Below are 11,909 nucleotides of genomic sequence, written 5' to 3' on the forward strand. Positions count from 1 at the left end.
ACTAATGAGCCCTGTGGTACTTTAGTATCAATATGACCTAATAGACATGCACTCACACACACACACACACACACACACACACACACACACACACACACACGTGTATACACACAATATGTGCATACACAGATTAAGTATAGATGTAGAAATAGTGTCTGAGCATGTTTGTCAGTAAACTAACCCTGTCTGCTAAAAGGTCTAGAAGCAGCTTTTCGCCAGCAGTATCAAGGACATAGAGTATCCAGGTCTTGGCTTCTAAACAGGATTTGGAAGGAAGGAAGAAAGGGAAGGAGGGAAGAAGTGTTGTGTCCAAGGAAAAATGGTGACTTACTTGCTGAGATGAAAAGATGGGCCTTTGGGTACTGGGCAAAAGCAGGTGCTGACACATGATGAAGGTGGATCAAGGTGTACAAGAAGCAACCAGAAAGAACTCCCAGTACTCAAAACCAGAGCAATTTGAGAGGAAAATTTTAAGAGATTCATATTGTACCTCAGAATGAAATTAATCATTACCTGTGAGTTCCTGCTGAGTTAAATATATACTTGAATAAAGGATTTGGTAAATTAAAACTCATCTTGATAGAAAATTCCATTCCATCACAATGTCATCAGTGGGGCCTGAAATGGTGAGCAGAAGTTTGAAGGGGAGACTCACTATTCACAGTCTCATAGTCATAACTTCTTTGTAAAGCCTACAGAGAGGTGGTGACTTTACTGTAGATGTCCCATTAGAAAAGAGATCAAGTAATTTCACAAGTGCTAAGATACAAGGACAGCATGTATCTCCTAATATCATCCACAGAGAATGCCCCAATATTACTTCCTTGATTTTCTTGTTTTAAAAAAAATGCATCTCCTCTCTCTAATTATAAGAACACACCAGACAAATCCAAACTGAGACTGGTGGTTTAAAAGAAAATGGCCCCTGAAGGGAGTGGCACTATTAGGAGGTGTGGCCTTGTTGGAGGAAGTGTTTAACTGTGGACGCAGGCTTTGAGATCTCATATATGCTCAAGATACTGCCCAGTGTTTTAGACCACTTCCTTTTGCCTGCAAGATGTAGAATTCTCAGCTACCTCTCTAGCACCATGTCCACCTACATGCTACCATGTCCCACCATGATGATAATGAACTAAACACCTGAAACTGTAAGTCACCACCTCAATTAAAGAGTTGCTGTGGTCGTGGTCTCTTCATAGCAATAGAAATCCTAAATAAGACAGAGACATTCTACATAATAATGGCTGGTACCCATCAAAGTATGAAGGTCATCAAGAACAGGTTCTGAGTAGCTGTCCTAGAAGCATGGACCTTGTTCACAAAATGCAGCATGAAATTCTACTCTGGAGGATCCTGGACCAGAAAAGGAGCCTTCTTGGAGCAAGTGGTAGGATCTGAACACAATGTACTATAATTAATAGCATCATATTGTGCTGACTCCTGGTTTTGATAAACTACAGCTAATGGAAATTTTAATAAGAAGGGAAGCTTGGTGAAATGTGTAGAAATCTATTTTGCTCTTGCAGATATTCTCCTAAGTATTCAATGTCTTCAAAAGAAATAAGACTGGTTACTATTCTTTAATTCCTTCTTGTGTGTCCTTTTTGCCTGTTAATCTTTCCAGATCTGCTTTCATTTCTTAGTTTTATTTTGAGAGAATCTATCCTTTAGGGTTTATCTTCATTTACTGTCAACTTTATTAGGGTAGTATTGGATGTGCAGTGGGTACTTGGAGCATTTCAGAGTTTTGTTTTAGTCACTCTCCTTTCTCTGTTCCCAGCAGCAAACACTCATAGTTGGGTCAAAATGTAATTAGCTTCCATTAGGAACTAAAAAGCGGTTGTAATTTAATTCATGAAACTGACAGGTCACAGGGTCCTTTTTATTGCTGAAGAAGATTGTCTTTATATCACCAACTTTGAGGCAAAACTCTTAGATTGCATAAATCCACATTTATATGTATAGAAATTCTTTAGAACTATTTAGAAGATGTTTTCTTATAAAAAACACTATTACATTTAAAACAACTGTCCATCTGAAGAGATGCAGGTGTGACTCCTGTTCTGTGAAAGTATTGGGGACTAGCATGTGTTTATAGCATTGATCATGTCCTGTTCTCAATGTTTTAAGTTATTAATTGCATCTGAGGATAAAGATTAAGGTGTGGGAATAAACGGGAATCTGTTAAACTGGCTTTTGGATGAGTCTGATGCTACAGGATAAATAGTATTTAGAACCATATAATTTAACTCATAAGAGCACTCACAAAATGTTCATATAGTGGTTTCTGTTGTATTTCTTATTACTGTCCCTTGATGTTGAACAGTGTTAGAATAATGCCTCAACTCATGTTTATATGAATTAACTCAGAACATTATTGAGCTGAAATGATTTCCCTGACTTTCAGGGTGCAAGAGTTCAGAACACAGCTAAGAACTTGGGGGTTAGAGACCGGACTCCTCAGTCAGCTCCAAGGTAAGCATACCCCATCTACCACTGACCTGAGGGCTTGCTGGCCTCTGGTAGTGTCAGTCACGGCAAAGGTATCTGCTCTAGTCCATGCTCAGTGTCATACTGACACTAATTGTAAGAGGTTCAATTGAGCCGGGCTGTGGTGGCACACGCCTTTAAATCCCAGAACTCGGGAGGTAGAGGCAGGCAGATCTCTGTGAGTTCAAGGCCAGCCTGGTCTACAAAGCAAGTTCAAGGAAAGATGCAAAGCTACACAGAGAAACCCTGTCTCAAAAAACAAAACAACAAAAAAAAAGATGTTCAATTGGTGAATTCAGTGGTGCAATTTGGTGAGGGGCTAATGAATGCTTTCCAAAATAAACAGACCTTTTTATTTTGAAAGTGAATTCAAAAGGAAGGGTCTATGCAAATGCAACTCAAAATGTAACTACCAGTCTACCATTTCCATTGCCCCTCTGTGACTATCTACCCTTTCCATTGCCCCTCTGTGACTGTCTACCCTTTCCATTGCCCCTCTGTGACTGTCTACTGTTTCCATTGCCCCTCTGCGATCGTCTACCATTTCCATTGCCCCTCTGCGATCGTCTACCATTTCCATTGCCCCTCTGTGACTGTCTACTGTTTCCATTGCCCCTCTGCGATCGTCTACCATTTCCATTGCCCCTCTGTGATCATCTACCCTTTCCATTGCCCCTCTGTGACTATCTACCCTTTCCATTGCCCCTCTGTGACTATCTACCCTTTCCATTGCCCCTCTGTGACTGTCTACCCTTTCCATTGCCCCTCTGTGACTGTCTACCCTTTCCATTGCCCCTCTGTGATCGTCTACCGTTTCCATTGTCCCTCTGTGACTGTCTACCGTTTCCATTGCCCCTCTGTGACTGTCTACTGTTTGCATTGCCCCTCTGTGATCGTCTACCATTTCCATTGCCCCTCTGTGACTGTCCCTTTCCATTGCCCCTCTGTGACTGTCTACCGTTTCCATTGCCCCTCTGTGATTGCCATGCTCTTCCCTCTGCTGTGATTGGAGAACTCCTATTTAACTCACAAATGCCAGTTTGGATGTTATTCCTGCTTTGAGTTTTGCTCGAGTGCTGTTTTATCAGGCTTCCTGGTATCCTGCGTATCACATTATGCCTCTTTTTATGTCATGTTGCCATAATAATTAGAGGTTTCTCTGCCCAACCCAAATATGAGTTCTCAGAAAACAGAGAATATACTTTTATTTTATCAGTGACTACATAAGACATCAAATATTTACATTTATTTCAAGACCAAGTGAATGAATAAATGAGCTGAATGAACCAGTGAACTTTCTGTTGGTTATATCAAATGTTCACAGTTCACCAATTATCGTATGAAAGGACTCTCAGTGAATGAACATAGAGAAATGTTTTCTATTTGATTTCCCATGATTAGGGTAAGCAGGCATCCGTATTGAAGTGGAGCAATGTTAAATAATTACTCTTACATTTGATCATTATTATGTTTATATTTTAACAAAACGTAGGCATCTCCAGAGCCTGACTTAGGCAAGATGTTCTTTGTTTCTGTTTACAACACCATTACCAGAGAGAGGATAGCGACCACAGCCATTTACAGAGTTATACTTCATTTTGATAAACGATTTGGGTGGTGAGAGTACTTTCAAGAGGGAAAACATATTTCCCCCCTGAAAATGGATGGGACTCTCCTGTTCTTGCTGCATTCATTTTTAGTGCTGACTCCCAACTCGATGTAGTCTTCCAGTCTTGCTAATGTTATCCTTCATGGGTGATTAAATTGGAGTCTTAAGCTTTCTATTGCTAAAGAATCATTACACATGAAACGTTCTCTCTAGCACCGTGAGCAGATGTGGTATATTTGTATAATAGACCCATTGAAGTGTTAAAATTCCAATAAGAAAACAAGATAATAGCTTTACAAGGTATTCTCAGCTAGAGCTTTTGAACAGTAATAAACAGTGGGGTTGGGATAAGGCTTCAGCACCCCGATCAATAAACCAATACTCCAGCTGAACACAAGAAGACAAACTGATGAACTCAGGCCTTTTCTCTATTGGATTATCTTTAAACATTTGGAGATGAAACATAATAAAATGAACCAGCTATAAAATTGACACGTTGTACAAGGGAATAACAGCCTTAAGACAGAAATGAAAATCATTTCACATTTTTATTTACTATTTCACTCATTCTGCAGCTATTTAATGAGGAAATACAGTGCGTGTTACTGTTGCCCCAGGGAGGACAGAAGCCCAGGACAGAAGTGACTGTGGTCCTGAAGGAGCTTCCACTTAAAGAAATGAAGTGTGGGACTGGGGACCTAACTCAGTGGTAGAGCACTAGCAAGTCTGCCTGGACTGCACAAGGGCCAGGATTTGATCCCCAGAAAGGAAGAGACAGGAAAGAGGGGAGGGAGGAAAGGAAGGGAAAGGGGAAGGGGAAAGAGGGAAGGGATGGAGGAGAGGAGGGGAGGGGAGAAGAGGGGATGAGCCACAGTCTTTGGAGATGCTGAGAATATAGAGACTCATATCAGCCTAGGCTTCCTCCTAACAGGAACCAGCACTTTCCTCAAGGACAGTTAGCTGGAGGACACACTTAGTTCTCAGGGCCAAACTACCCATTGGCAAAGCTGGCAAAAGATTTCTAAAAAGTTCATTCTTGGAGGTCCAGTGAGCTCTCTCTATGTGAGGTTTTATTTGGTTCAAATCTCCCAGCCAGCCTCCATCATGGTATTCCTAACATCCACTTTCCTTATTATTGTTACCTTTCACTTGGCAAACATATACTGACATATATGGACTTTCTGTTATGTGTCTGGGAGGGGCAGGCCTTTCGGTGAAAGCAGGGTGAAAAGAGGTAGCACACATCATTGCTTAAAGGAGAGAGAAGAGAAAAACAAGTTCTGAGTCCCAACTCGTGTGTGTGTGTGTGTGTGTGTGTGTGTGTGTGTGTGTGTGTGTGTGTGTGTGTGTATTTCTCTCTGAGATTCCAACTTCTCATCTGTTAGATGGGCAATTGCTGAGACACCTTATATTTTAACTATAGAAGAGGCATTTGCTCTGTAGCCCTGTTAGCACACGTAGGAGGGTAAAGGGCATGGTGTAGACACTGAAGTTTGGGGACTCTGCTCAATGCAGAAATATAAGCCCAACAAGGCAGAAGAGGAAGCGGGGCCAGGACAGCCCTCGCTCATGCAGGACCTCTGGTACCCATGTGTAGGATAATAGCTTCCTATGCTGGGCCAGCAGAAGTCCCCACCGCCACACACACACACCAATAATTTAGATGCCAAAAGTAGAAGCCACGTTGCAACATTAGAGTCCAGCTCCTTACCTATTACATTTCACTCCCCAAATTCACCTGCCTGTGCTACACTCCCAGAGCTGTACAATTTCCATTACAAGTGTGTCTGAACTCAGATAACCCCGAGTCACTTCCAAGAAGCCTCACAGAAGCCGAAGCTTTCCAGCTCTGCAGTAGACAGAGCTATTATTGCATTTGGTGACTACAGGGAGTAGCCTTTGCTCCAATTTGCAAGGCAGACATTTCCAAGACTCATCTCTCTGCTACCATTGATCATATTGGGCACAAGCATGCAGAGCAAGGTAATAGAGTATGATCAGTAGGACGTTCTCCACCAGCCCTCCCATCTCCATTACCTGCTTCAGGCCTCTGTACTTCGTTACACACTAGGCAGAACTCCCATGGAAACAGGAGGCTAGAAACTGAGAAAGAAAAGAACCTTCTCATTGTTCTGTTTTCCCAGCCCCAGGAGGCAATTTGAAGCAGCATCTTGTCCTTCAGCTGCAGAAGAATCTTCCAACTACTTCAGCTCAATTTAATGTGTTCTTTTCTCTGGGAAGGACAAAACACGCATTTCAAAATTCTCCTTCTCTGTGGAGATAACCTACGGGGCAAAAGCCACCTTTCAGGCATGAAGTACCTTTTGCAAACCTCCAAAGACATAACTTCTGGCTTCCAGACTGATAAAGTTCATTTTATTAACCAGACTTACAAATTGGTATTAAATCATCCCCATTTTTCTCCACTGGTTTAGAATTAGCATGGTTTTGTATGTCACAGGGAGAGGAAGTTTATAGTTTTCTAAAGTGACTAACAATGCTTGTAAGTTCTGTTCAATTTACTGTGCAAAAAGGAGTAAATTTCCTTGGCGACCCTGGTCTGAATCACTTTCAAAAAGCTGTAAGATTGGGTTGTTGAGACTGGGAGTGCAGCTTAGTGGTGGAGCATGTGCTTAACAAGTATGAAAGCCCTGGGTTCAATCCTTAGTACCCATACACACCCCTGACCACACACACACACACACACACACACACACACACCCCTGACCACACACACACACACACACACCCCTGACCACACACACACACACACAGACACAAGAAATGTTTCAAAATTGAGTTCCACATTTGAGATACTAGAGTAATGTACAAAGTAGGGTATGTGTACCTTTAATTCTTAAGGAGAACAGGTACAATCCAACATCCAAGCACTTTTGTTCAGCCGCTAGGTCAGTTGTTCGCAAACCTGTGGGTCACGAGCCTTTTGGGGGGGGGGTGTCACATATCAGATGTACTGCATATCAGATATTTACATTGCAATTCATAACAGTAGCAAAATTACAGTTATAATGTAGCAATGAAATAATTGTATGGTTGGGGGGGTCACCACAACATGAGGGACTGTATTAAAGGGTCACAGTATTAGGAAAGTTGAGAACCACTGCTCTGGATGTACTGTAAGTAATGCATGTGGCCTTGAGGTCATTAGCATTATCTGGCAGCATTTTGTTCCCTTTTGCTTTGGTTCTAGAGTTAGCTTTTAGCCACCCTGACCAACTTGTATAGAACTAATGAGTTCTCCTGAGCTGTGTGCTGCTGCAGTATGGTCTCAAACAACTAGGCCTGGCTATGAAGGAGCATGCCCCAGCTTCTCCACAGGTGACATGAATTCCTTGAACCTGGAGATAGATCCTACTGACAGGTGATTGATGGCTGGCTATAGCCAGTTGTAGATCCTTAGAACAAGCCAAGTAACTAACTGTGTCTTGAGATTCAGGCTTCAGGAAGCTGCCACATCAGCCCATCCACAGCCAGCCTCTGCTCCACAGGGATAGTGCAAAATGAGGGAAATTTGTAGTAGGTGTAAGAAAATTTGTAGGTCCCCATGAGATAGAGACCACATCACTGCGAGATATCTGTGGTAGACAGGGTGCTAACTATCATAATAACACTGCCTCCTGGCATTCAGGGGATAGATTTTACTATCAGCAAAGGAAACAGACAGACTCAAGCAGAGCAGCAGCTTCTAAAACAGTGGTTCTCAACCAGTGGGTCACAACCCCTTTGGGGAGGTCACACCAGATAGCCTGTGTATCAGATATTTACATTACAGTTCATAACAGGGAATGTTGTTTAATGAGCAGCCTTTTAAATGTGCTCAAAGAAATAGAAGTATTTCTAAATCACAGGTCCAAAATTTTGAATCAAGCTGATTCATATGCTATTTTTCATAGAATAGTCAATGTGGTGAATGGCTGAGGGAGCCAAGAAATTATCTAATGTATTTGTTCTGCCACTCTGGTTAGGGTGGTATATTAAATGATTGTCATACTGTCCTGTGTCTTTTCTAGGCTGTACAAGCTGTGTGAGCCACCACCTCCCGTTGGAGAAGAATAAGGATTCCCAAGAGTCAGGCAAGCAGAAGCTTCCAAATGCTGACCAAGTTCCACGTTCTCCTCTGAAGATACCGAGATGCATATTTAAGATGTAACCCTTTCTCCTGGTGTAAATAACTAATGTCTGGTTTCCCTTTGGATATTTATGTTGGAACTAGCAACTCATTCAGACAGTTCAGCATCACACTCTATGTATTGACATTAAAGATTTGTATTAGGGCAAAATTCACTGCTGGAATTTATAGGAAAAATATACAGAGATGAAGGATTAACTATTTTGCTTCCTTTCTCATTCATTAATTATATTGTATTTGTTTTTAACTTCCCCAATGGACACGTGTAATACTTGGTAGTTTTTCTTGAAGAAGTCTGTCACTAAAAATGATGGCCACACTCTGGAAGCCATCATACAGAAATGTCAGGGACAGTGTAGATTGGGAGGCACAGGTGTTCATCTCCCCCATGAACCACACAGAAGTGTATATGTGGGAGGTAGAAAAATACACGCCTCTATTTTGTCTAAGGCTTCTTTTTAGTGAAGAAATTTGTGAGATTCTGGGAAGACTTCTTCACTGTTGTCAAGTATGTTCTCTGTCTGTGTAAACATTCCAGCAGGAAGATGCTTCTGTTGATCTCTGCAATGAGCCATGAATACTGGGTGATGGACCATTGATGACTGTGGATAAGGAGTTGCCAGGATTGGGGAAGTGAGAGGAGGAAGTGAGGAAGAAAAAAGCCTATTTGAAAACTCAACCTTGAACTGAGAAAGACAAATGTAATTTTATGAAGTCTTCTTGTGAGATGTCAGACCCTTAAAATAATATACCATCATGGATATTTTTCTATAAAGTTGTATGTATAAGATGTGAAAATAGATTTATTTGTTGTACTTTAAAGGGCCATTAGGGAAGAACCTTGATAATTTATATAACCAAGGTATAGACTTATTCATTTTAAAGTATATGCAGTGTTTATATCACTTCTGTGTTGATACACTAACATTGTTTTTAACACCGCGAATAGATTAATATTGGTTTTAAATATATAATTTTAAAAATAATTAAAACATCATCACTGTGATTCTGGTAGAGTTGTACTTTGCTTACTAAGAGGAATAAATTGTGCCTTTAGGTGATATTATCATTATACAAATGTCACGGGATACACTTACACAAGCAGAAATGACTACGGCCTTATTAGATGATAGGGCCTATGGAACCATCTCCTAGAGGCTGCCCATCACTGACCCAAAGGCCACTGTGCAGCACAGGACTGTGTATGGATGTAGGCTAAGCAAGTGAAATCCTTACCTTAACTACAGTTTGGGCAAACTGTTTTACTTTATAAATTTCATAATGACTTTTAGACCATCATTAAAAGCTGTCTCAATTGCCAGTGGTATATTTAATTTAAAAATGTGTTCCAAAGGTATGGGGTACATGTATCCTACTAGTTAAGGTAAAAATTATTAGGCACTCACAGAGCACCTGATGTTTTTTTCCAATAAATCTGTATGTGATTAATTGTGGGGAAACCAACATCAGTTGCTGAATAAAAGCCTTAGTGTTTTGAATCTAATTAAGATAGGGCCTGCACTTGCATATTTATTTATATGACATACATCCACAACTTTTGGGAAATTAGCATTCTTGCTCCCGTCAGCATACAGCTCTGATGCTCTGGTAATTCAGACTATCATCTGCTGAAAGTTGTAAGAGTGCGAACTGACGGACTCACAGGCCCTTCATGTTGCTTCACTGTTCCTCACTCATCCTGGAAGTAAGCCTCCACAGAGCACAAAGGCCTATGAAGCATGGTTATAGCTCATCAAGCGTATTATTGGCTTTGGCAGTATTTATAAATTACTCTATTCTAAGGATCCACTCTATATAACAGAATGTGATCAATGTGATTTTTTGAGTTAAACATATTATCTTTGTACACAGCACTTACTAACATGAAAATTTTTCTAGTGGTTTATAGTAACATCAATCAATCACTGTAAATTTTTAGTGTAATAAAATTATAGCCTCCATGGTTTAGTGTGTACTAAATGGCACCTCTGGTTGCCCAGCCCAAATTTTGCTATTCCTTTTTTACATAACCTTGTAGCAGTGATGAAATATGACCTTGTTTTATTGCCCACACTCCATAGCTAAGCTAAAGCAAAGACTAACCCAGTGACTTGGACAAGTTCACATGGTAAACATGGTGGAGTCAGAGTTTAACCTGGGAAACCTACTTTCTTTATGCATTGTGCTACTTTTCTTTATTAATGTGAGAGCCACTATAATATTAATAATTATTTTCTTACTAAAGTTGGAGCTTTGTGATATGTATTGTCATTTAATTATATAAATTATGTTGCAAAATCAAGTGGGAATATGCAAAATGTCTTTAATGTATGAGAACTATAGGGTCTTTTGGGTATTTCCCATTCATAATTGAAGAGGTTACACGTGTATTGCAAGCCAGGAGTAGGACATCATATAAAACTTGGCTGATGAGAAAACTGATAAAAATCTGATAGATGAGTAATCATTTTTCACTACCATAATATATACCTCCTTTTGACACTGGGTCTTTAGCAGGTCTTGAAATTTTAGGGCACACTTGCTTTACTGTTGCATTCTCCTCTGTAACCAGTGTTTATTGACAAACTACTGAGAAAGCCTGTTTACTATTCTTCCAACTTCTGTATGCAGACATAGGCTACTGTCTACCCGTCGAGAGATTTCAGATCTTATCATGGGACCTGAATCCTTTATACTATCTTACAGGTTTTTCTCATTGGTTTCTAGCATTACAAAGTTTAATTTTGTCAAAATATGAAGATTTGAGGGCTAACAATATATCTACTTCTTATTTAGAGAGACAGACAGAGGGTGAGAATTTCTGTTGCAGATTTGCTTAACAAGATGTGTAGTGCTGAGTTTCTAGTAGCTGCACGCTCCCCTCTAAACCAGCATCCCATCTGGAGGCTGCTGCTGCTTTCTTTCCCTTTAACACACTTTTCTCTAGTGTCTTCAATCCCTTGTGTAGTCAGTGGCTACCCTTCTCGCAGCAAGATGTTCAATTAAAAAGGAAGACAACACCATGGCTATGAATGTGGGGCCATGGTTGAGCTCTTGCCGAGCACATGAGAAGCCATATGTTGAACTGTGTTGGCTCCCCTTTAAGCTACAACCGAAACGTCAGTATGCAGAAGAGAATGATGCAGTAGAATTGCCAGAAGTTGTAGGCCAGCCTGAGCTAGGGAGTGAGTGTGAGACCAATGTTAACTACAGTGTGAGACACTGCCTAAGACAGACTAAGATGCTATAGTGCATGTTACATGGGAATGGCACTATTGCTGACTGTATTGATTTTAACTTTGAGTAGTTCAATTCAGAATGACATGAAGTTGATCTTATGCTAACTTTAACAGTGAAGAAAATCAATGAGAAACAAATCCCAGAGTAGGTATTAGCTAACTTTAAGCAAACAAAATCTCAGAGGAGGTATTAACAAGTATAGGCAAAGTATGTATTTAATTTTTCTGGGAAGCTTTAGGTTGAGAGTAAACTATTGTAATTAAAGCAAATACATTTCTATTTCAAACAGTCAAGTGTTCTTACACGAGTCCAAGCTGCTGTAGTGTGCAACATGATTCAGCATAGCTGAGCAGGTGTTTTCTTATTCATTTGTGTTTTTATAAAATCATAATATTAAAATTTCAAATGAATAACCTTGCT

At 40.4% G+C, this 11,909-nt stretch overlaps 1 protein-coding gene across 1 annotated transcript in view; it reads left to right on the forward strand.

Moving 5' to 3' along the window:
- The window catches only part of Prex2 (phosphatidylinositol-3,4,5-trisphosphate dependent Rac exchange factor 2), a 307,700-nt gene extending 296,058 nt beyond the window's left edge, over positions 1-11,642 (forward strand). Inside the window, exons 39-40 of the mRNA XM_028864566.2 lie at positions 2,408-2,475; positions 8,131-11,642. Of these exons, the coding sequence (XP_028720399.1) occupies positions 2,408-2,475; positions 8,131-8,176 (114 nt within the window). The 3' untranslated portion in view covers positions 8,177-11,642. The remainder of the gene's footprint in view (positions 1-2,407; positions 2,476-8,130) is intronic.
- Positions 11,643-11,909: the final 267 nt, after the last annotated feature.

Source organism: Peromyscus leucopus, chromosome 5, assembly GCF_004664715.2.
Source record: "Peromyscus leucopus breed LL Stock chromosome 5, UCI_PerLeu_2.1, whole genome shotgun sequence".
NCBI lineage: Eukaryota > Metazoa > Chordata > Mammalia > Rodentia > Cricetidae > Peromyscus > Peromyscus leucopus.